Here is a 25,814-nt window from a genome sequence, read left to right on the forward strand (position 1 = left end):
CACTTGCCAACCATATAACTTACATATACAGCAGCAAGATGGCTCTCTTGCATACTAAGTATGTGATCCGGTAATTCCAGGCTGGGGGCGCATACGCGTGCCGCAGGTGACACGGCTCTGCTGTGATTATACACAGCAGATGTTGATCAACAGGTGTCGACCAATAGATGACCGCCGGCACCTGCTGATCGTCGGGAAGACACACAAGACAGTGATCTGCCTATGTAAACAAGGCAGAGCCCTGTCCTGTCAGCGAGGAAGTAATAGAAGTTCTTTCGCTGCAAAGCAGGGAATAAACTCCACCACTTGCCCTTAGTAAAAGCACCTCACATAGTACACCAAAACACTGGCTAGGCACATATTTAACACTTTGATTGCCCCTGATGTTAACCCCATCCCAGCCAGTGTCATTTTATATATATATATATATATATATATATATATATATATATATATATATATTATAGTTACAGTGCATATTTTTAGCACTGATCACAGTATTAGTGTCACTGGTCCCAAAAAGTGTCAGATTTTCTGCTGCAATATCGCAGTCCTGCTATGAGTCGCTAATCGCTGCAATTACTAGTAAAAAATAAATAAATAAAAATGTCAGTATATAACCCATAGTTTGTAGATGCCATAACTTTGGTGTAGACCAATCAATATACGCTTATTAGGATTTTTTTTATCAAAAATATGTAGCAGAATACAGATTGTCCTAAATGTATAAAGAAATTAGATTTTTTGTTTTTTTTGCAATTTTTTTTTTATTTGATATTTTATAGAGGAAAGTAAAAAAAGTTTTTTTTTCATAATTGGCAGGCTTTTTTGGTTTATAGCTCAAAAAAAAAAAAAAATCAAAGTAGTAATCAAATACCGCTCTATTTCAGCACACAAATAAGCTCTATTTGTGGGGGTAAAAGGGACATACATTTTGTCAGTTAAAGTAACTCAGTGGTGTTTAGCAAAAAATGGCCTGGTCATGAAGTGGGTGGGGGTAAACCTTCCAGAGGTCAAGTGGTTAAACAGTCCATTTACATATACACATCCGTACATAGGGGTTAATGAGGGCTATTTGAGGAGGAATTGGAACAAAAGCCAGAGACAGCCGTGAGCTATAAGCTCAGTACTTGTATTGTGTTATTACGTATGGAATCTGACTGACGGGCTACAATCACCCCGCCGTGGGCGCTGATACAATTTTAGGTTTTAACCAATCGCAGTTCTCATTTTACCACCCTCCAAAGCACGAGAAGGGGGACGCAGATGAAAGGCGCACTGTTATTGGTTACCCCCCTCTCAGCGGTCTCCCTATGGAACCTATTAGCAGGAAGTTCTCTTGTTCGGGGAAGGGTTTACTTATGACTCTAGTTGCAACTTCCGGTGTGCGTTGTACACATCCGGTGGGGGAGTAGGACGGTGTGTAGTGATTGTAGTACGCCTGAGGACGGTGCCGAGCGCTATGTCCGACACATGGAGCTCCATCCAGGCTCACAAGAAGCAGCTGGACTACCTGCGGGAGCGTCTGCAGCGGAGGAGGAAGGATGTCACCTCTCAGCTGGTGCTGGGTAAATGCGCTGCCTCTCTTTATTCACCAGTCTGCATGATAAACACCATCAGCTTGTATTCCCTTACTGCAGACAGGGATTTCTCTTTACTCTGCTAATAAACATGGAAAACCAAGTCACTGAGATCTTTTTCCTGATCTCTGTTTATATTCAGTCACTGACTAGGAATAAGCATTCAAAAACTAAAGTATAAATGTTATTCTGAATATCAAGTGTAGGGATGAGCTCAGGCGTGTTCGCATGCTCCACGTGTAGATCCCGCCAGGAAGTCGGCACGACGCTGTGCTAATCACAGGCAGTGAGACATTTACCAATCTCTGCAGCCGCGCAACGGGCCAATGTCTCACTGCCTGTGATTAGCGCAGCGCCAACTTCCTGGCGGGCTCTGCACGTGGAGCATGCGAACACGCCAGAGCTCATCCTTAATCACGTGTGGATCACTGGCTCAAATATTTAAACCCTAAGTTTAGAGATTTTTTTTATTTATTTTTTGTTAACTCAGCATAAGGGATGGTACTTACATTTAATCCAAAGTATCCTTTGAGCTAGTGCTGTCAAAAGCGCTGACTCGGCTTTCCCCTTCCACCCAGCTTCTCCATTCATAGAACCCACAAAATATAAACTCGGTGCTCATTTGAGGAGAGACCCTGAAGATGTACACAGATCAAATAAATGTGATTGATAAAGTCTTTCAATAGGAGGGACAAAGTCCATAGCAACAGTCTCTAAGATGAAGAGGCCTGAGGAAGGAGCAAGCACGCCCCGAACACAAAGCCACCTCTTCTCACCCGGAAGTGATGTCATCTCCGATCTCCCCTGTGTTCCCTGCTGTTCTTATAGGCTGCGAATGCTGGAATCCACCTGCAAAAGCTGTCAGCTGCACTTCAGAGACACGGATGTTTAGGAGAAACACCTCTGGATTTTGCTGCAGGATTGCTATCATGCTTGTGTTTATGCTCCCTTTGTGAGTAGTTTTACTTTTAACTTATTAAATGGTTTACCAATACTGTACTTAGAGGAGCTGGGATTCATAGAACCCATACTATAGCTTACATGGATGAAAAGTGTTCTGTGAATGGGGAAGGTGGACCATTCATGCACCTGCCTGTCCTCCGTTTATAGATGCATTTCATTAATGGAAGCTATAGTACAGGTTCTATGAATGGAGGAGCTGGGTGGAAACAGAGGGCATAGTCAGCACTATGCTTGTGACAGCTCATATTAAACCCTGCATCACCAGAAGATCACAGCTGTGTGGTATTGGTAGAACAGAGAATTTAAACTGACAGCTGGCACAGCACAAGGGATCCTTCAGATTAAATGTAAGTAGCATCTCTTGTGCTAATTTTTTATTTATTTTTTACTCCTAATTTTGGATTGTCATGACAGCCAGGCAATTTGTATTTCTCCTCTCACCTTCCAGGGCGGCACACCTATGTAGGCCTGCCGTCTTGGATGGTTCATAGAAATGTTATTACCGATAAGTGTAACTATAGGTTTTTTTGAAGGTGGAGAGTTGCAACCGCTATAATTTTCTCAGTACGGTTTTAATAGCTAAATGTAATAACACAAAAGGCTGCTTCAATTTAAAAAAACAAAACTCTTTTTACATCTAAAGTGTATTTTCAAGCCAAAAGCATTTTTTCTAGTTTTTAACAGCATGAGGAAGGCTTATAATGTTGTCATCCCTGTAGCCGATGTAAACAAAAAGATGTGGTTCATTGTTCTAAAACGGGTACATGGTTATATTAAGATAATGATGTCATGAGTATCCCCCACTCCCTTCCGTATGTGCAGCTGCAGGGTGGAGAATTACCCCTTTTAAAGCTCATTCGACCAGCAATGACTGCTAATTTCCAATTCTTCAGCGCAGTCCCAAACTCAACCCTGTTAGGCCTCCTGTGCAACATTTGGCACTTTATAAAAACAAAAATAGGGGGAGGTGGGGGGTGGGGGGAACAGATGCCTTCTTTTTTTTTTTTTTTTTTTTTTTTTGACAGGTACCTGCTCCGATCACCTTTGTGATCAGAGCAGAATTTCGTTACCCCTCTCTTTGCCCGTTGACCTCCGGGACATGTCACACATTCCAGAAGGCTTTGGGACCATTCACACAGCACGACACAGCTCCTGCATGCGCAGCAGGAAGCTGGCTGTGAAGCCACAAAGAGTCACAGCTGGTTTCTCTTGGTGACTATGCCGTGGACCCGGTGAGGGTGGCCCTGGATCCCCAGACAGGCAGGTTGTCCTTTTATTAAAAACCAGCAGCTACAGTATTTGTATCTGCTGACTTTTTTTTTTTCTTTGTATGGTGAAGATCCTTTTTAACCACTTGAGACCCGCGCTATAGCCGAATGACGGCTACAGCGCGGACCTCCTTTGCCGGGACTACGTCTATTGACATCGTCCTGTGCACGAGAGCGGCCTGCTCGCGATCGGCGAGTCTATGAGACTCGCCTGATCACCGATCCGATCAAGGGGTCGATCCCGACCCCTTATCACGTGATCAGCAGTCAGCCAATGACAGCTGATCATGTGATACAACGGAGCCAGTAATCGGCTGTTATTCCTCCTCGCGCTGGCAGCGCGAGGAGAAAAAAAAGACCCGATCACCAGCGGCTGTGATCGGGACATCAGTCCCAATCACGGCCAGCCCTGCCAGTGCCCACCTGCCCCCTGCCAGTGCCACCCAGCAGTGCCCACAATCTGCCTCAAAGGTGCTGCACCCCAGTGCCACATATCCGTGCCCATCAGTGCCGCCTATCAGTCCCATCTATCAGTGGTACCTATCAGTGCCCCTTAGTGCCACCCATCCGTGCCATCTTATCTGTGCCCATCAGTGCCGCCTTATCTATGCCTATCAGTGCCCACCAGTGCAGCCTATCAGTGCCCACCAATGCAGCCTATCAGTGCCCACCAGTGCCGCCTCATCAGCGCACTTCAATGAAGGAGAAAAATGACCTGTTTGCAAAATTTTATAACAAACTATTAAACATGATTTTTTATTTATTTTTTGCATCTTTTTTTGTTTGTTTAGCAAAAAATAAAACTCCGAGCTGTAATTAAATACCACCAAAAGAAAGCTCTATTTGTGGGAAAAAAATGATAAAAATTTCATTTGGGTACAGTGTTGTATGCCCGCGCAATTGTCATTCAAAGTGCATCAGCGCTGAAAGCTGAAAATTGGTCTGGGCATAAGGGGGGTTTAAGTGCCCAGTAAGCAAGTGGTTAAAAACTATCCAACATATCTTTCAAGTGAATGGAGAAGTAACCTCAAGCTGTGCACTCCGTTGTGGCATGTTTTTTGGGGCAAAAAGGGGGTTGAAACTTCTCAAAGGAGTGGCAAGTTTAGATGCAGATCTAAACCTAGCTTCAGAATGTTCCCCTGGCTTTTTGTCTGAGAAAACATTGTCAGCAGGACAGGAAGTGAGGGGAAATCTCTCATATGGAGTCCCAGATAGCACTATAAATCTAACAGGAGTTCTAACCCTGCCCCACCCTATCCAAAACTAGAAAACATGTTTTTGGCTTGACATTTGCTTTAAAAAGCCTTCAATGATCATTATTTTGCTTAATGCATAAAATGGTTTTAAAATACCAATAAAGCAGTAAATATCAAATATGACAGAATATCACTTTCAACGGGCTGCTGTTAATGAGATATGATGTTATTGTGAATCATTGCGCAGATTCATTCTTGTCTTCTCTTCTTCCAGATCTCCAGAACCCAGATGCTGGGGTGGCTCCAGGTTTCCGTAGTGATAGCCCAGTCCCTTCTTCTGCTCCACAAACTTCAAAGACATCAAGTGGACCAACAGAAGTAATTCCTGATCCTGAACTGGAAAGTAAACTACTGCATCATCTGTCAGATCTGTCACTTATCCTGCCAGCAGACTCTGTATCCATTCAACATGCTATTGCTACGGTGAGAACTGCTCTAAAGCTAAAGTGCACCTGTCATGCACATAAAACCAAAGTATTTCCCATCTGCATACCAAGAACACTGGTACCATATCGTGCACTTAGAACTTTCTTCTGTGAAGTGGATAACCCCTGTCCCTGGCACAGTGTTATGCTATGTAAAAAATAAGAAGCAATTAGTTTTTTTCTGCCTGTGGAGAAAACATAAGATTTTGGCTCAGTAATAGGTATATATAAAAGAAGCATACCTGGGGCACCATGTGCTAACGCTCTCGGATGCTGCAGGGCCGCCAGCAGAAAAATGTTGGGTGGTTGCTGATTACTCAATGACTGTCTGACATTTGTTTTCTATGTATATTACTTCGTGTTTCAGTGCCTATTGTATTTGCACTGCAGCTCTGCTTCTGACCATCTCATAGCAGCAGTTCAGAGCAGAGGACGGCTCCTGTCATTTAACCAATTCAATACAGTGCACTTTCACCCTCTTCCTGCCCAGGCCAATTTTCAGCTTTCAGCGCTGTCGCACTTTAAATGACAATTGCGTGGTCGTGCAACTCTGTACCCAAAGAAATGATGTTGTTTTTTTAGACCGATGGAGCTCTCTTTTAGTGGTATTTAATCACCACTGTGTGTTAAAATTTTTTTTGCTAAACCAAAAATTTTCTTTGTTTTCTGTTTATAAAATGTTGTAAATGAGTAATTTTTCCCCTTCACTGATCTGCACTGAGGAGGGGGCATTGATGAGGAGGCACTGATGGGCAGCACTGAAAGGCATCATGGATGGGGCTGCACTGATAATCATTGCACTGATGCAGATGTCCCAACTAAGAAAAGCCGCTTATCCGCTCTCCTTTCCTCACATGCTATCAGTGTGAGGAGAGGAATGCCAATAACCAGCACTTCCCATTTGCGTTGTGATTGGACACAGCTGATCACATGGTAAAAAACCTAGGTCATAGGCTCTTTACCGCGATTGGTGATGTGGTGGGGTGGAGCATGAATGAGCAGCTGTTCTGAAGGATATCATATGAAATCTACTCAGAACAATGAAATCCTGTCAATCTACTATAGGCCAGGCGGGAACTGGTTAACAAAGTCAAGGAGAGTGTTTCTCTAACACGGAACCACTGTTGCATTTGGGGTGGGAGAGAGAGGAGATTGGTACAAATTGGAGGTCTATGCTGGGGAAGGCTGGCTAGTAGGGAGAGGGTTGTACTGAGGAAGACTGTGAGGGTGGGATCTGTACTGAGACAGAATTGGGGATACTAGGGTGGAGATCAGTAATGACTCAAACCCTGTCAACCCTAACTGAATGAGTTTGTTAAAGCATTTTTTATTTGCTAATTTTTGCATAACTGGTTCAACTATGGTTTATTTTATATATATATATATATATATATATATAATATAATATAATATAATATAATATAAAATAAACTATATATATAATATAATATAATATAAAATAAACTATAGTTGAACCAGTTATGTCAGTGCTTATCTTCAGCTGTTACCTTCAGCCTACATGCTGGTAGCAGGGGATTCCTCTGGATAAGCTTACTAATGGTGACAACTGTGTAACATGCAATTTATAGTCTCCCTCGAAAGGGAGTGTGAAAGGGTGACAGCAAAGAGGAATCCATGGGAGACCAGGACAAAGTGTTGTCGCCTTATAACAGGAATGCCCTCTTCATGGTAGGATCACTACGTTTTTTTTTTTTTTTTTTTTTTTTATGTTATTTAAAGCTGCTGATTTGAAAAGATTGAATATACCTTTTTAAAATACACATTAAAGATTGAGATTGATTATAGTGATGGGGTTTCGATCTACTTGATGAGTTTGTGTAAGTGAATGTTTACGCTAATCATAATGGCCTTTTCTTTCATATTTGATTAGTCTGCTTGATTGTATATAATTTAAAAGGAGTGAGTGGAGTGCTCTCACATAAATCAAAATGTATCCACCATTTCAGTTTCATCAGTTATAATTGTTCCTATTTTGTAGTTCAACTATTATGTGTCCTATAATAAATAGAATAAAAATTTTGTGTTTCAGCCAGAACTTCCTGTGTCACGCCAAGCAGTTGAAAGCCTTTTACAAAAATTTGCTGCTCAGGAGCTTATTGAAGTAAAATGCAGTGAGCATGAAGATAACGACCGTCCCACTGTAGTGATTTTTGCTGACCATTCCAAGCTTTCAGCAATGATGGGAGTTGTATCTGAAAGAAAAGCACAAACTACTGCTCCAGGAGCAAAAAAGAGAAGAATACAGGAGACGGATTGTGCTACTTCTTCTTTATCAGTAGCCTCATCCTCTGGTGCTTCAGGAGAGAAAAAGGCACCCGAGCCCCATAAGAAGGCCCGCAAACATGCATCCCATTTGGACTTGGAAATCGAGAGCTTGCTAAGTCAACAGTCCACCAAAGAACAGCAAAGTAAGAAGGTACGTGTTTTTTTTTTTTCTTTTTCTTCGCAGGGCCCCAAGTGCTCTTTGAGATTGTCGAGCTTGATTTAGAATTAATTAGCACCTACACTTGGGGTACTACAGTCTGCATTTTCTTTTTGATCTATTATTTTTTAAGTACCCAAGGGTTAGCTTTGGTCACATGACCCACATTTTGACATTTTGTAACAAGAAATTCTGTATTTCTAAATTCTTTTATTTATTTATTTTTTACCTTTTTCTGCCAAGCTAAGGCTTCAAACAAAATAAGTATGTACTGATGGTCAGGATTTTTTTTTTTTGTTTTTTTTTTTTACACTAAGTCATAATTAATATTGACTTTTGTAAAAAAAAAATGTACTCTATTTCATTCAGTATAATGTTGGCAGGTTGAAATTGGTAGTTTATTGGTCTTCACTTTTTACTACTATTTATTCAGTTTTTCTTCCCTTTTTTAAAATGTTAGGTAAGTCAGGAGATCTTGGAGCTCCTCAATACTAGCACAGCCAAAGAGCAATCCATTGTGGAGAAGTTCCGCTCCCGTGGAAGAGCTCAGGTCCAGGAGTTCTGTGACTATGGGACAAAAGAAGAGTGTACAAGAGCGTCTGGAGCAGACACTCCTTGTCGGAAACTACACTTCAGGTAAGGAGTTATTGGTAATAACAAATGTGGTGTAATTTTATAAAATAGTCATATTTAACCACTTTGCGCCCGCCCTATAGCCAAAAGACGGCTACAGCGTGGACGCTAACTGCCGGGAGGGCATCTCCTGTTTACTTGCCCAATGCGCCACCGCGGGCGCGCATCGGGGAAGTTCTGTGCTGGCCGTGCTTTCCCTCCTCACACAGACAGCGTGCGAGGAGGGAGAGATGAACCGCTGCATCTCTGCAGCGGTCAGTGTAAAAAAAAAAAAAAACAGTGCCCACCTGTCCCCACTGTCAGTGCCACGTGTCATCAGTGCCACATATTAGTGTCATCAATGCCAGGTATCAGTGCCATTTGTCATCAGTGTCACGTGTCATCAGTGCCACGTATTCGTTCCATCTGTCATCGATGCCACGTGTCATCAGTGCCACATATTAGTGTCACGTGTCATCAGTGCCACGTTGGTGTCACGTGTCATTGTCCTGGTGCTCCAGGGCCTTCAAAAGTGTAATAGGTAGTCAACAAGTTAGATGTTTAATTTATGCTCCTAGAACACCTGATGTCGCTCCCTGCATGTTGGGCCTCTCTATGTGGCCAGGCTGTGGAAAAGTCCCACACATGTGGTATCGTAATACTCAGGAGGAGTAGCAGAATTTATTTTGGGGCATTATTTGTGGTATACACATGCCATGTGAGAGAAATAACCTATTACAATGATAATTTTGTGGGAAAAATTAAAATAAAATAAAAAATCTTCATTTTGCAAAGAATTGTGGGAAAAAATGACAACATCAAAAAGCTCACCATTCCTCTTACTAAATACCTTGGAATGTCTACTTTCAAGAAAGGGGTCATTTAGGGGATATTTGTACTTTCCTGGCTTGTTCGGGTCACAAGAAATGAGATAGGCCACCAGTACATCAGATGAGATCAATTTTGTATGATTCGCACCACAGCTTGTAGACTCTCTAACTTTCACAAAGACCAAATAATATCCACTAATTTTGGGTTATTTTTACCAAAGATATGTAGCAGTATAAATTGTGGGCAAAATTTATGAAGAAAAATTAATAATTTGCCAAATTTTATCACAGAAACAAAGAAAAATGCGTTTTTTTTTCTTCAAAATTTTCGTTATGTTTTCATTTATAGCGCAAAAAATAAAAAACCCAGAGGTGATCAAATACCACCAAAAGAAAGCTCTATTTGTGGGGAAAAAAAGGACAAAAAAAATCATTTGGGTACAGTGTTACATGACTGAGAAAATGTTATTCAAAGTGTAAGAGCACCGAAAGCTGAAAATTGGTCTGCGCAGGAGGGGTGTTTAAGTGCCCAGTAGGCAAGTGGTTAAGAAGGGGGGGGGGGGGGGGTGAGGTTACTAGTTCTGGAGTCCAGCATTGTCTTCCCATAGCTGGTTGATCTCACTGTGGGTCCCTGGTGTCTCGATCTTGGATTTGGGAGGTGGCTGTGACTTGCTGAGGAATCACAGCTGGCTCCTACTGCACATGTGTGAGATTGCACAGCACAGAGAGACTGGTCATGCAGCCTCATGGGATGTGTGAAAGGTCCCAGGAGTCTGTGGGTGTAGAGGGAGCAGGTTGAGTGATGTAGTTCTCATGTAGATGAAAATGCAGCAGTTATTCCTGTCAAAAAAAAGTACCTGCTCCCCATTAAAAAAAATGTTAGGGATGGGGAAGAGTATTAATGACACTATCGCTTTTGAGTGAGTAAAGGTCCGCTTTAACCACTTCAGCCCCGGAAGGATTTACCCCCTTCCTGACCAGAGCACTTTTTACAATTTTGCACTGCGCTGCTTTAACTGGTAATTGCGCGGTCATGCAATGCTGTACCCAAACGAAATTTGCATCCTTTTTTCCCCACAAATAGAGCTTTCTTTTGGTACTATTTGATCACCTCTGCGATTTTATTTTTTTGCTATAAAACAAAAAAATACAACAAACTCAATTTTAGTCATACATTTAGGCCAAAAAGCATTCAGCCACATGTGTCTGATAATAAAAAAATCAATAAGCATATATTGGTTTATGCAAATGTTATAGCGTCTACAAACTAGGGTACATTTTTTGGAATTTACGCTGCTTTTAATTTGACTGCCTATCATTTCTTGAGGTGCTAAAATGGCAGTGCAGTACAACTATTCCCCCGCATTTTGGAAAGTAGACACCCCAAGGAATTTGCTGAGATTCTTGTTGAGCACATTGAATATTTTATTTTTTTGTCACAGGTGATTGTGTAAAAATTTTATTTAATTTTTGTAATTTTTCAAAGTTGTTACTGAAATGATATATTGCTCAAACATGCCATGGGCTTATGTGAATTTACACCCCAAAATACCTTCTTCTGCTTCTCCTCAGTACGGGGACCACATGTGAAACTTTTTTGCAGTCTAGCCGTGTCCAGGACCCCGAAAACCAATCACCGCCTTCAGGATTTCTAAGGCTGTAAATTTTTGATTTCACTCCTCACTACCTATAACCATTACGGAGGCCATGAAATGACCATATAGTGCAAACCCCCCCCCCCAAAATGACCCCATTTTAGAAAGTAGACAAAGGCCCTACAGATTAAAATGGTGGGTGTTGCAAAAAAATTTTTTCACAAAATTGTCAGTTAAAGCGACACAGTGCCGTATTGCAAAAAAATGGCCTGGTCGGGAAGGGGGTAAATTCTTCCGGGGCTGAAGTAGTTAAAGGGGAATAATTTTCTATACCCACTGTATAGTAGTCAGATTGGGTATTCAATCTCCAGCCAGTAATCAACAAGTAATGTCTCTTCCAGAAAAAAAATCTCATTCATATTATTTGTCATTAAACGGATATTAGTCTGTGTATAATAAGATAATAAAACAGCTTGTGTATCATACTGTCTGTACAGTTTCACAATGTCCCTGCTAAGCAGAAGATAACATCAAAATGATTAATTTGTTTCATTTTGCAAAGAGAAGTAAAGACGCTTTGACTTTAAGAATGCTTGCTCTCTATTCTATTCTGCAAACAATATGTTAAAGAGGGGTTCCCATTTAAAAAAAAAATTATTAAAAATTAAATGTCAGCGGCTACAAATTCTGCAGCTGCTGACTTTTAGTAATCAGACACTTACCTGTGCCAGGGTCCAGCAATGCGGGGGATTGAAGCGCCGCTGCCCCCCCCCCCCCCCCCCCCTCCATTCGACGGTGCCTGCATTGTAACTGTGGGCCACAGCCGGGCACCCACTGCGCATTCGCGAGCTGCGCCGTGCAATCATCTGGGACCTGTCACGTGTCCCAGATTGACCAGAGGGAGGGGGCAGAGCTGAGCTCTTCCTGCGCCTAGGGGAAGAGATGTCAAGAGCCCAGGCACTGAAGGAGGCAGTCTACGAGGGACCCCTTAGCAACAGCCATTTAGAGGTGAGTAAAGAAAAAAAAAAAAATCCCAATTTATTTTTTTCCAGGCACATTGATGAATAATTTTATTTATTTTTTGGGGTGGAACACCACTTTAAGTCTAGAATTTTATTTTATTTATTTCTTTTTAAATAATTTTTTTTTACAGACGCATCATTAACCCACATACCGATGAATCCCTCGGTGACTGCTCTTTCCTGAACACCTGTTTCCATATGGACACTTGTAAATATGTTCATTATGAGATTGATGCATGGGTGGAGCCTGGAGGAACTGCGGTTGGGATCGGATCTGCTCCATGTCAAGATATGCCTCTAGTCAAGAGTGTAGGAGACCCAAGTGTAGGTCGTCTCTTCCCCTCACAGGTAACCCTATAATTTTTATTTATTTTTTTAACTGTAAGAAAATTGTTGGATATATACATTTTTTTTTTCTTGTTTTATGTATTGTATTCTTCCACACAGAAAGTTTTATTATTGAGTGATTTTAATGGGATTAAAAACTGCATGTAGTTCATTTCTAGTATTGAGAAAATATTCAAGAGAAATAGAAAAGCGCGCATGCATCTGGTGTAATATCAAACTCTTTATTAGTATAAATATAGTAGAATGCGCAGCTACATTTCAGAAGGTAATGGGCAGCATTGAAACACAGCATGGGTCTCTGAGAGAAGGAACACTGACTGAGGCCGGTAATTCTGTGAATGAACAAACAAATTCTTTATTCCTTAATTGGGGAATCCCCAGCTGACTGATGAAGGTGCCAGCTCTCTAACAGCCAGGAGGAAGCTGTTGCATTTAGCACTGGTAATACCAACACTCAATGTTTTGGTACACATTGCAGTTGGAGGTTCATTCGACCGTTTGCCCTGCATGCCAGTTACCCCTTAGGCTTGGGAAAGGGGGACTGCCCCGTAAACTGGCTGTAACATCTTTTTAACATCCACTGCTGTGATTTTAATGGGGACATGCTATGTATTCAGGAATTCCTGGGGAATTTAACTAGCCTTTTTTGTCTGCTGATGCTGTTTTTTAAAACTGGCTGTTAATAAAGAAGCTTTCAGGAGCATGTTTTAAATGGACACTGCTAATTTATGTGCAAAAGTCAAGCTGCAGTCTTAATCTTTTCCATAATAATCTGTCTTGCTGCTCTTATTCTTCATTACCTTGCTGTTTAGCAAAGTTGATAACCTCCTTTCAGATTCTGTAGTCTTTGTCGGTGGACAAAAAAATGCAGACTAAATGCAGTCCGTGTCAGTGTGCATTGGGTTTTTCAATGAGTTTGGCATTGCGCTTCTGAGATCACTGTTTACTTTTTGAGATGTGGTGCGTAGAAAAACATATAGAAACATAGCTGCAAGTGTTTTGCTGTGTGGGACAGAAAACTGCGGACATATTGCACATTCTGCACCTCAGCTCAGGCTGCGTTAAAGCGTAAACAAGGCACATAAAAAAACAATTGTTTTCAATATGCCCTTGTGGAGATTGACTTTTTTTTAGTGCAGAAAACTACCGATCACTGCACAAGTCTGAGCAATACTTAATAGGTGTATTTGATCTGTAGGTGATCTTTCTCATCTGTATTTGATCTGTTACTTAAAGCGGGGTTCCACCCTAAAGTGGAACTTCCGCTCATCGGAACCCTCCCCCCCTCCGGTGTCACAGCTGGCACCTTTTTAGGGGGAGGGGGGTGCAGATACCTGTCTAATGCCGGCCATACACGGTTCGAATTTCGAAAGAATTTTCTTTCGAAAATCATATCTAAGAATTTTCGTATGAATTTCGCACCATTAGTGGGCTGCAGCAACAGCCGATTTTTGTGCGGAAATAAAATTTGAGGAATCGAACATGTTGGAAATTTTTAGAAAAACAAACGATTTTCTAATCAATGATGGGAGAATCGTGCGAGAAACGTAATAAGAAAAGAAAATGTACGGAGATACAAGAAAATTTATGGAGCGAAAAGAAAATTCTTTTCTGTAGCAATTTGAGGTGAAATTGAAGGCTTGGTCGGCCGAATTTCGAAAATCAATGGTGGCATCATCAGATCACAAAAAAAACAAATTTTCTGATTTTGAAAAGAAAATTCGTTCGAAATTCGACTGTGTATGGCCTGCATAAGACAGGTATTTGCACCCACTTCCGGGCATAGACTCCCACGGGAGTCTATGCCTCTTCCTGTCCCTGCGCGTTGTCTGCTGGGACACACACGGGTCCCAGAGACAGCGCGGACAATTCCTATTGCGCTGCGCGACTCACGCATGGGCAGTAGGGAACAGGGAAGTAAAGCCGCAACGCTTCACTTCCTGATTCCCTCACCTAGAATGGTGGCGGCAGCAGCCGAGAGCCAATCGATCGATCGGCCTCGGCTGCCGACATCGCTGGATCCTGGGACAGGTGAGTGTCCATTTATTAAAAGTCAGCAGCTGCAGTATTTCTAGCTGCTGGCTTTTAATCATTTTTTTCACAGTGAAATCCCTCTTTAAGTATATGGGAGTGCCAAACCTGAATGACACAAACAAAAGCCCATCAACACTCTGCCTGCCTGCAATCAGCTCTGCTTATGAAAAGCAAGTTCTACATCTGCATGTGTTTTGACACCAATGTGGTTGACATTATTGTCTGCTCTGGTGGAATAAAATAAAAATACTTGTAATTTATTTATTCACAGATCTCTGAAGGGGGGATTTGGCTGTTTCTTAGCAAAGTGTACATGTTATCCTCTAAATATGGGTGTAACCTGCTGCTAATGTTGCAGTTAGCCTTTTTAATAGCTGTATTGGTTTGACTTTACCAAGTGTAATTTTTGGCTCATTTGTTAATTAGTGGATCCGGTGTGACATCCGATACCTGGACGTGAGCATTTTGGGCAAGTTCTCTGTGGTAATGGCTGACCCACCATGGGATATTCATATGGAACTGCCATATGGGACCTTGACAGATGATGAGATGAGAAAATTGCAGATTCCAGTGCTGCAGGACGATGGATTCCTATTCCTCTGGGTAACTGGAAGGTAAAACCAATTGTTTTTTTTATAAGCACTAAGTGGCCTCTTAATAAAGGACTAAGACAAACATAGAAAAGCGATGGCAGAAAAAGACAGGGTAGTCCATCGAGTCTGCTTTTTTTTTTATTTATTTTTTTCCTGCGTGTTTTTTTCTGATGTTCACCCCTTTTTAGTTAAGCAAAAGATACTTGATTTTTACAGCAGCAGTGTGTGTATGTATGTATGTATGTGTATATATATATATATATATATATATATATAATATATATATATCACTTTTTTTTTTTGTTTTTACGCTAATCATTTTTATTGAGTAAAAGTTATAAAACAAAGAAAACTAACAAGCCCAAAACGAGCTCATAGGAATAAAACAATAAAAAGCAGGAGTTCATAACATAGCATTGGTAGAAGCATAGTAAGTACAGGAAAAGAGGAACACTCAACCATTGTGCTCTAAATCTCTCAGTGCACTGTAATAATTGCTTATATAAGCATAAACAATGAGCATATAAGATCATCAAATCATTTACCATCGTGCAAGTTATTGTTGTTGAAATTGTATAATGTAGTATTAGGAATAAAATTAATATGGCAGCCTTCCTTACGAATACCATACAATTTTCAAAATCAATAAACGCTGATAAAAGAACAGAACAATGGCGCATGTATTTACCTATCATATGACCCATGCCCAAACAATAAGTGTATAAAATCTTTAGTTGTCAAAGTAATAAACCACAGGGTTTATTTACTAAAGGCATATCCTCTGCACTACAAGTGCACTTGGAAGTGCAGTCACTGTAGATCTGAGGGGGATGTGCAAGGAATATAACAGCATTTTTGTCTGCACATGATTGGATGACAAAAATCAGCAGAGCTTCCCCTCACTTCCAAGTGCATTTGCAGTACACAGTGTATTTGCCTTTAGTAACCCCAATGAGTCTAGCAAAGTAATCTGTTGAGAATCAATTATGTCGGGGCTAAACTAAGAATTTCCAACCAGGCACCCCAAATTTTTGAAAGTTTGTTAGGACAACTTCTATGATGGTATACTAATTTCTCTTTTAAGAGAGAAGCATTAATCAGTTGCATCCACATATCAAAATTAAGGGGGGGGGGGGTCTCTATGAAATGATTTTTGTACCATAAGTTATTATTATTATACAAGCTATTGACAATAATCGCGTGATGGCAATATACATATATGGAGTATACTGTTCTTCATCCAGCAAGCTCAATACATGGTTAAATTGTAAATTAGCAGAAAAGATAGTATTGATAGTGTCCATAATAAGCGCCCAGTGGCGAACAAGTTTGGGCCACTTCCAAGCCATGTGGATCTTTGTACCCATGTCTATTTCACAACTCACACATAAGAGAAGTACCTCCTATACCATCTGAAAAGTTTTTTGGGGGTATGATAGGTTCTGTGTCCAATAACAAAATTTATATAGGACCAGTATCAGTTTCTGTGTTCCTAGCAATTAAAGAGTCATACTGTCAGTGGAATGCTGCAGCAATGTGCTGTACATTAACAAGATATTTTCCCTTTTAGAGATAGTTGATCAACCATAGAGGAGACCATTAACGACCATACACTAGACCTAGCTTGCAACTTCTTTGTTAAAATATCTGAAGCTCTTTCCCTATTGCATATGTCTGAGCTGCGTCAATCCTCAGTCCTGCATTGACGTCCAGCCTCAGGGAAAGTTTTGCCTGCCCTTAACTGAAGTAAAGATCATGACCAAGTTAGCGGTCGCATGATCCAGGATAACTGCAAAAAAAAAGAAAAAGTTATTAACATTGGTTTCCCATATTTTGACATATAAGTGTGTCATATCTATTTAAGAACTGACATTTGGTGAGTTCTATACGTAATGCCTATCAAAATACTTAAAATTAACTTGTACTCAGAAAGTATGTAGTAAGCTACTAAGAAAATATAATTACTGCGCTATCAAAATCAAAGTGAATAAGTGAAACCAAGCCGCAACGTCTTGTGAGATACACACAACAACATAAGCTTTTCAATAAATAAGTTGCGCTAATTTTTAAACAATGTGATTGAGTAGAAAGTAACAAAGTCCATCCAGTGTAGTGACATCAATGTGAAATGAGGAACGATGCACCCAAGGAATAAAAGAGATGACTTCCACCACTAGACACACTGCCTCTTACGACTTCTTCCTATGATTTCCTATTCCAGGAGATCATGAGTGCTTTCGTCTTAGAAACCCAGCCAGGGTCTTTGTTTAAACACAGCAGCAGTCTGTTTCAGAAGGAGGGGTCAGCAGTAGCATACTACATCTGCCTAGGGGAGGGCGTGACATAGTAGAGTGGTGGAAACCTATGAAGACGCTGTCGCTGAGAGTGTTGCTGTGTTTAACAAAGACCCTGGGGCTGGGTATTAAGCCAGAAGGTGCTTGTGATCTCCCATAATAGGAGATCATAGGAAGTCAATAGGTGGCAGTGTGTCTAGTGGTGGAAGTCATCTCTCTTTTATATGACATTCCTTGGATGCATCATTCTTCATTTCACATTGATGTCACTACACTGGATGGACTTCAGTTGTTGTTACTTTTTACTCATTCAGTCACGTTGTTTAGAAACTAGCGCAACTTATTTATTGAAAAGCAGATGTAGTATGCTACTGCAGGAAAATTCCAATTACCTTGACTGTCAGTAGCTTCATTTGCTAACCAGAATAAATATGCAGATCGGGAGCACTAACTTGCCTATTCAGGGCTTGTTTTATGTCATGAATTTAGATATTGCAGACAGACATGTAGCATTTGCTCTGTACTGGTGTCTTTTTGCCATTTTTTTTTAAAGGTTAAAGCAGAACTATAATCACCTCGGCTCCAGGGATGTAGCGTCACCGTGCTCCCCGCCCAGCTTCAGATGTATTCGGGCAGCCGGTTTCTGAGTTTCGATCGTCAGACGCTTTCATTGGCCAGGCGGGGATGACGTCACTCTTGCACATGTGTCAGATTCAGCTTCGAGCGTGCAGCTTACTGTACAGGGGCGAACAGGCAGGCAAGTAACTTTAATGCAGAAGAGATAAAGCATGTCTCTTCTGCATTAAAATTTCTGCCTGTTCGCCCATTTTTAATTTTGTTCTAAAATTCCACTTTCATCCCCCCCTTAGAATTTAATAAAGTACTTTAAGAAATTGGTAGAAAAAAAATGTACTGAAAAATATAAAACTCAATCAGAATGAAATGTTTGAATTTGCCTGGTGCTCTGTAAATATTTCCTTTAGCATGGATTGACTGAGGTGATAGGCATATTCTTCCCCCTGCATGCCAGTGATTCCTAACCTGGGGTATGTGTCCCCCAGGGGTTTAGGCAGGGAAAAAATTTAATAATGGTGGTAGAAATGATGACTTCGCTGGGAGGTGACTGTCTGAGCTAACAACCTGATCCTGTAAAAAATTCCTTCTGGTTTTGCACAGGGTGGTGCTGAGGCTGAGAAATTCCTACCTACCAAAGGTAGTTTTGACCTTTCACCTTAAACAGGGTGTTATTTTTCTGCACTCGGCTCCAGTTCATCAGAAAGAGATTTCCCATCATTACAGTATCTGAATGTGGTTTGGACAGGCGTGTGTGTGTGTGTGTGTGTGTGTGTGTGTGTGTGTGTGTTTTTCTGATAAAAAACAAAACAAAAAAAAAACTGACCCTTTATTTCTGATGGTCTCCATAAAGGTGAACCAGATTCTTATTCCACTATTTCTCAGTGACTCGCACAGACCATTATCCAAGTTTGGTATTACAGATGGGGTTCTACCCTTTCTTGTCAAGGTGCATGCTACTAGATTATGTTAGGTTAGCTCCGATTTTTTCCACTTGAATTGTTTTTTAATGTTGGCATCTTTAGCAAAACACTGTTATATTGTATTGATACAAGCTATATAACGTTATCCTGGCAAGCTACCTATATTTATTTAGTATTAATACAATTCTATTATTTTAATTTTTTTATTTTATAGAGCTATGGAACTGGGTCGAGAATGCTTGAAGCTGTGGGGGTGAGTGTATGGTACTGTCAGTTTTTCCACTTGTGACTGATAGATGCTCTTTTCTAACCCGAGTTATCATTGGATGACCTATCTACAGATACGAGAGAGTGGATGAGATAATCTGGGTAAAAACGAACCAGTTACAAAGAATTATTCGGACTGGACGCACTGGACATTGGCTTAATCATGGCAAAGAGCATTGCTTGGTAATTGTTTTGTTAACTGACGACATGTGTATTCTTTTCATAGTAGCATGAACTTATTTTTTAAATCTGTTTATTACATTCCGATACACCCATATAAGTATCATCTGCATTTATTAACTACTTAAGGACCAGGCCTCTTTTTTTTCAGACTCGGTGTTTACATGTTTAAAACAGTTTTTTTTTTTTTTTTTGCTAGAAAATTACTTAGAACCCCCAAACATTTTATATTGTTTTTTTTCTAAGAGAATAAAATGGTGGTCATTGCAATACTTTTTTTTCACACCGTATTTGTGCAGCGGTCTTACAAGTGCACTTTTTTTGGAAAAAATTCACTTTTTTGAATAAAAAAAAGACAACAGTAAAATTAGCCCAATTTTTTTTTTATATTGTAAAAGATAATGTTACGCCGAGTAAATTGATACCCAACATGTCACATTTCAAAATTGCGCCTGCTCGTGGAATGGGGTCAAACTTTTAGCCTCAAAAATGTTCCATAAGCGACATTTAAAAAATTATACAGGTTGCATTTTTTGAGTTACAGAGGAAGTCTAGGGCTAGAATTATTGCTTTCGCTCTACCGATCGCAGCGATACCTCACATGTGTGGTTTGACTACCATTTTCATATGCGGGAGCTACTCATGTATGCGCTCGCTTCGGCGCGCAAGCTCGTCATGACGGGGTGTTTTTAAAAACTTTTTTTTTTCTTATTTATTTTAATTGATTTTATTTATTTTTACACTGTTTTAAAAAAATGAAATAAAAAATTGATCACTTTTATTCCTATTACAAGGAATGTAAACATCCCTTGTAATAGAAAAAAAAGCATGACAGGTCCTCTTAAATATGAGATCTGGGGTCAAAAAGTCCTCAGATCTCATATTTGGACTTAAATGCAATAAAAAAAAAAGTAATTTGAAAAAATGACATTAAAAAAAAATATACCTTTTTTAAGAGGTATGGGCGGAAGTGATGTTTTGATGTCTCTTCCGCCCTCCTATGGTATAGAGACGAGTGGTGGCCATTTTAGCCTCACTCGTCTCTATACCCAGCCATCGATAGCGGCAGAGGCAATCGGGTCCTACCGACGGCTCCGGTAAGCAGCGGCGGGAGGGGGGGTGGCACCTCTCCCGCTGCCGATAGCAGTGATCTTGCGGCGAACCCGCCGCAGAGACCTCCGTTATCGCACACACGACCGGAGCCTGAAGAGATGGACATCTCGGTTGTGGCAGCAGCTGCTGCCGTTACCGAGTTATCCCTCTTCAAAAATAGGACGTACATCATATAAGTGGTTAAACTAGAATAAAACGTAAATCGTGGGAAACTTTCTTCATTTTCCCATGTGCAGATTTGGGTATCTCTGGCAAAGGGGCTATTTGTTTCCTTTTCTTTTTAATAAGAAAAAAAAAAAAAAGAGTACCAACCAATATTCAGAGATGACATGTCTGTCGGAAATCCAATCTGTTTATCAGTTTGCACAGATTTATTTGTTTTTCAAATGCATTTGCTAGGCTGTGTGAATCCCAAGAACCCTTTTCAGCTATTAATACTATATATTAGTTAAGCCTATTTACAAAAAATTGTAGGGTTTGTTGTAGCCTAATTTGGGAACATCTTAATTTAGAGAGAGACAGAGCATTGTTCTGTCTGTTCCAGCTTCAAATGGGAACTCTACCTTTTTTATTTTGTACCTGTTCACTTACACACAGTGTAAGTGAACAGTGTAAGTGGATCCAGTGAAGAAAGCCCTCTCAATGGCTTTCTGCGCTCATAAATCATCCCCAGATGAAACACTATCACTCTTCTGTTTATCCCAGCCATAGAGACTGAAGATCAGGACTACAGTATATTACAGATCAAAAATGATTCAATCTTTTATAATGTAACCCTATTTTGATCAAAACTGCAAGAATTATCTTTTTCTTTTCTTTTTTTTCCACCCAGGAATTCTGATCTCCCAGTCCAGCAAATATTGCTTTGCAATGCATGCAGGATAATGTAAATACATAGGCTGTCCATTGCCATGCTATTGTACTGGCTGGAGAGGGTAGTGAAAGATGGGGAGCATTTAAGGTACATGCAGACTAGAGGGGTGGGGAGGATGCTTCCAGTTCAACTTTTCTTTTTTTGTTAAAAGGTGAACTAACTCTTTAAGACAGTATTTTGGGGGCTTTGGGGAGGTATACTTACAGGGTGAGCACTTCTGATGTTTCTTCTGTTTTCATTTCAGGTTGGCGTGAAAGGAAACCCACAAGGGTTTAACCGGGGCCTTGACTGCGATGTAATTGTGGCTGAGGTACACAGAGTTTTTTTTTTTTTTTTTTTTTCTATTGTATAGACGTTTTAAGATGCCCATAGACATCAGACTCCATAGTAAACATAATAAACATGAAAGCATGAGCAGGGACATGAACAGACATCCGATCACCATTTTCTGACTAGTTTCTGGTGGCAGTTTCTGCTCTTTTCCCATAACCAATGGATTGCTACTCTCATGCAAGGTTTTTAAGTGAACAAATGTTTGAATAAAAAAATGTATTGAGAAAAATAAGGAGTTGACCATTGCTTTTCTCCTGAACATTCTACTTGCCTGATTGTGCCTGGCTTCAGTATCGCTTTTGGTCATGTCTCCCATGAGTCACAGGAATGCGCTTATTTGTGACTCCAATCAACTGACAGCAGGCTAAAGCCTGCTGTCTGCACCAAGGCACTCCAGTCTCTGGATGTCTCTTGAAAATAATGTCAGGATCCACCCAGATGCCTAAGCCAGCTGTTCCTGCCCAACACTTCAGTGAGCAAGGGTCAGAGCAGAGACTGGTGACTGACGGTCACTGCTCTGTGCTTAGAGTGGCCCTGAGAACTGAGTGATCAGTGGTCGTCTGATAGCTCAGTTATCAGATTCAGAGTCTGAGAGGGACAGCCATATAGGTGAGGAGTATGTGCTTGTTGTGTTTTTTTTTTTGTTTTTGTTTCTCACACTTCTCCTTTTTAACCACTTTTAGTACCGTGCACTTTCACCCCCTTCCTGCCCAGGCCAATTTTCAGCATCAGCGCTGTCACACTTTGAATGACATTTGCATGGTCAAGCAACACTGTACCCAAATATTTTATTTATTTTTTTTTTTTTTTTGGGACAGATGGAGCTTTCTTTTGGTAGTATTGCTGCTGAGGTTTTTTTTAATCTTTTATATTATTTTTTTTTTTCTAAACAAATGAACACATTTTGAAAAAAAAGAAAGTTTTTTTCTTTGTTTCTGCTATAAAATTTTGTAAATAAGTAACTTCTTTCATTCGCTGATATGCACTGAGGTGGCACTGATAGACGGCACTGATGGGCAGCATGGATGAGGAGGCACTGATATGCAGCACTGATGATCAACACTGATGGGCAGCCTTTATGGGTAGCACTGATGAGGAGCCACTGATGGGCACTGAAAGGCAGCACTGGTGGGCTACACTGCTGGGTATTGCTGATGGGGCTGCACTGATAATCAAAGCATTATCAGTGCAGATCTTCCTTATCAGGAAAGCTGCTTATCGGCTCTAACACAGAGTCGTGAGTAGAGGAATGCCGATAACTTGCACTTCCTAGTTACTGTGATTGGACACAGCTGATCACATGGTAAACAGCCTACGTCAAAGGCTCTTTACCATCGATTGCCAAGCTGCACACCCCCAGGTGGCACTCATGAGCAGCATGTTCTGAAGGACTTCTTATGACGTACAGTCAGAATGGGGATGTGGTTAAAGACATTGACCATGCAAATTAGAAAAGTCAGAGTGAAGTCATAAGTCCTAATCTGCATGTTTACGCCAGTGTAGTAATTTAATAAGTACTGAATCCACAGACATCCAGGGACATAGTATTTGGAGGCGGGTTGAACAATATCAACCCCTCATGCCTCCTAGGGTAACAAGTTTACTTTAATTTATGCAAATAAATCTTGGCACATTTGATTAAACGAGAACTGTATTTTAAATCTTTTAGGTTCGTTCTACAAGCCACAAACCTGACGAGATTTATGGCATGATTGAGCGCCTCTCACCTGGAACACGCAAGATTGAGCTCTTTGGACGACCCCATAATGTGCAGCCAAATTGGTTGGTACCAACTTTCACAAATCAACACATCTCCAATTCTCTTGTTTTCTATGAGTTACTATCTCCAAGGCTACTTGATACTTACTTTAGTGTAACGTAGTTCCATAGAGCTCTCTAGTTTTGGCTTAGCAGAAAAAGTAATCGCAAATCATGTAGAAGGCATATCAGGTTTTCATAAATTTCCATTTCTTTGTTTTCTATTGAGGAACACGGAAATTTACATACTGTCAGGTTATACTACAGGAGCATTGGACACTAGCAAACAGGCATGGATGCATGTTCCTGCTTTGCAGGAACACAGGATCCCTGTCTTCCCTATGTACAAAACGGCAATCTACCTTGTTTATATGAGCAGATTGCCATTCTGCCTGTACACTGAGGGATCGGCAGGTGCCGGTGAACATAGAGTCTGCAGTACCTGCCGCTCAGCTCCTGCTGTGTATAATCATCACAGCAGGAGCAAGCTGCTGGCAGCGTGCATTTGTGCTCACTACCTGAAAGAACCAGATAGTGTGTGTGAGTACTTTTGCCGAAAATGGGTAGGGCTTGCTGGGCTTGGCCCAGCCCCTGGTGCCACCCATCACGGTGGTGTCATTCCGTCTTTACTCTCTCTCTCTCCCTCCCTCCTCATCCATGCTGCAGGCGGCCCGTGGGGTCTTGCTGTAAAGTCCCCCTCTCCCCAGCGGTGGCTGCATATGGCTCCTCAGCCAGTGTGTAAATCGGCTGTGCAGGAGCTTGTCACGCTGTTTACTGTGAAAGCAAGGGAGAGATGTCTAGCAGTGTGTGCTGTGCTCTCTGCCTCCCCCTACAGTGCCGTACCCAGCATGGAGATTGAAGGTACAGAGCTGCTGCTGCCAATTTTTAAAAAGACTGTGTGTGTGTGTGTGTGTGTATATATATATATATATATATATATATATATATATATATATATATATATAAATTGTGTGTATGTTTATATGCACTGGTGAGGCACAGGCAGGCTACATGATGGGCACTGATGAGGCTGCATTGATTTCCTGTATAAAAATATTTTTTAAAAAGTCAATTTCGGTATTGATAATAATGGTGTGATACCACCCAGTGGACAAATGTAACTGACATTAAAGACACTTTAAAATGTGTTCCACTTTTGCAGCCAAATTGGAATGACACCTACTTTGTCACATGTCCCTATTCACGTAGCATAACTTATCAAATTAAAAAAAAAAATTAATTATTATAAATCTTCTGGACCCTCCAGCAAGGAAATATTCTACTTTTCTTTGAGGGGGCTGGGCAGCTATGTTTGCCATAATTGACCCTGTCTGTACTGTGCAAGTATCAAATGTAATCAGATTTGAACATGGTTTGTCCTAAAAAAAAAAAATATTAAAGGTGCAGAGGTTGAGCTTCTTGCATTGTATGTTAGTGAGGACAGACTTGGATCAGGTGGTTATTCAAAAAACCTAGCAGTCAGCTATGATAACTCCTCCTGAGAAACTTCTAAAAGACTAGAATTTTTTTTTTTTTTTTTCTCAAATTTTACTGCAAAAGTGGGAAAATACTTTAAGAAATTTTAGAAAACATGCCTAATTTTCACTTAAAGTTTTCAGGATAAACTTCTATATCCGTAATTAAAAAAGCCTTTTGTTTGTACAACTGACAAATATAACTGTATAAGATTGTATTGTACATGTTGCTCTGTAGCTTCTGACCACTGTTTATTTTTTTTAGGATAACATTAGGAAACCAGTTGGATGGGATTCATTTACTAGATCCTGATGTTGTGGCTCGATTTAAGCAACAGTATCCTGATGGAGTGATCTCAAAACCAAAGCCTGTGATGAACTGCTCTTACTACATGAATGAGCAAAATAATTTGGATCAGAAATGCATAGGCATTTGAGGTCTATGCAGTCCCAATAAAAAGGACTATCACTTTTTGTAAAAAGACTTGTTTTGCAATTGTAAATACAAATGTATGGCATTGTACTTCTTTGGTAAAGTGCTGTATTCTAAATTAAACGTTCTAAGAAGCATTCAAGGAACACAGTGTACCTACTGATGGTATATGTTTTTCATCTAGGTTTAGCTGTATTGTACTATCCTGCTTTGAAAAAACAAAAACCTTGCTTGCAGAAGTTGGTGTTCTGGAAACATCTTATGTGTGGTTTATAACTGAAGTGGGCTTTCCAATTGTAAAAGATAAAACTCTACTACAGCCCATAATGAATAGAAACATAATGTGACATCTCTACGCGTTTCATGGAGTGTATATCCACTCCTCAGGAGCATGCATGTGACTTGCATCTGTAATAAAGAAATTGCTATGTGATCTAACGATATAAAAAAAAAAGCAAGGATAAAAAATAAAATAAAAATTGGAAACTAATAAAGCCCCACCCTCTGAGATACTTAAACAAAGCTGTATTAAATGTGGCACTAGAAACCGGAAGGACCAGAAGGGTATCTATACTGGAAGCTGAGGTGAGGGGCACGGCCTGTAGAACCAACAGGGGCCACA

General features: G+C 40.6%; 1 protein-coding gene across 1 annotated transcript; it reads left to right on the forward strand.

Annotated features, from left to right (window-relative positions):
- The first annotated feature begins 1,370 nt into the window (after window positions 1-1,370).
- Window positions 1,371-25,347, forward strand: METTL3 (methyltransferase 3, N6-adenosine-methyltransferase complex catalytic subunit). Its single transcript, XM_077466856.1, has 11 exons — window positions 1,371-1,568; window positions 5,282-5,490; window positions 7,543-7,929; window positions 8,396-8,571; window positions 12,126-12,342; window positions 14,803-14,990; window positions 18,974-19,012; window positions 19,101-19,209; window positions 21,438-21,503; window positions 23,196-23,308; window positions 25,025-25,347. The coding sequence occupies exons 1-11, from the start codon at window positions 1,463-1,465 to the stop codon at window positions 25,194-25,196; spliced, it is 1,782 nt and encodes a 593-aa protein (XP_077322982.1). The 5' UTR covers window positions 1,371-1,462; the 3' UTR covers window positions 25,197-25,347.
- The last annotated feature ends 467 nt before the right edge of the window (window positions 25,348-25,814 follow it).

This window comes from Lithobates pipiens, unplaced genomic scaffold (genome assembly GCF_037356315.1).
Source record: "Lithobates pipiens isolate NorthernLeopardFrog02 unplaced genomic scaffold, aLitPip1_a1.2 Scaffold_4, whole genome shotgun sequence".
Classification (NCBI taxonomy): domain Eukaryota; kingdom Metazoa; phylum Chordata; class Amphibia; order Anura; family Ranidae; genus Lithobates; species Lithobates pipiens.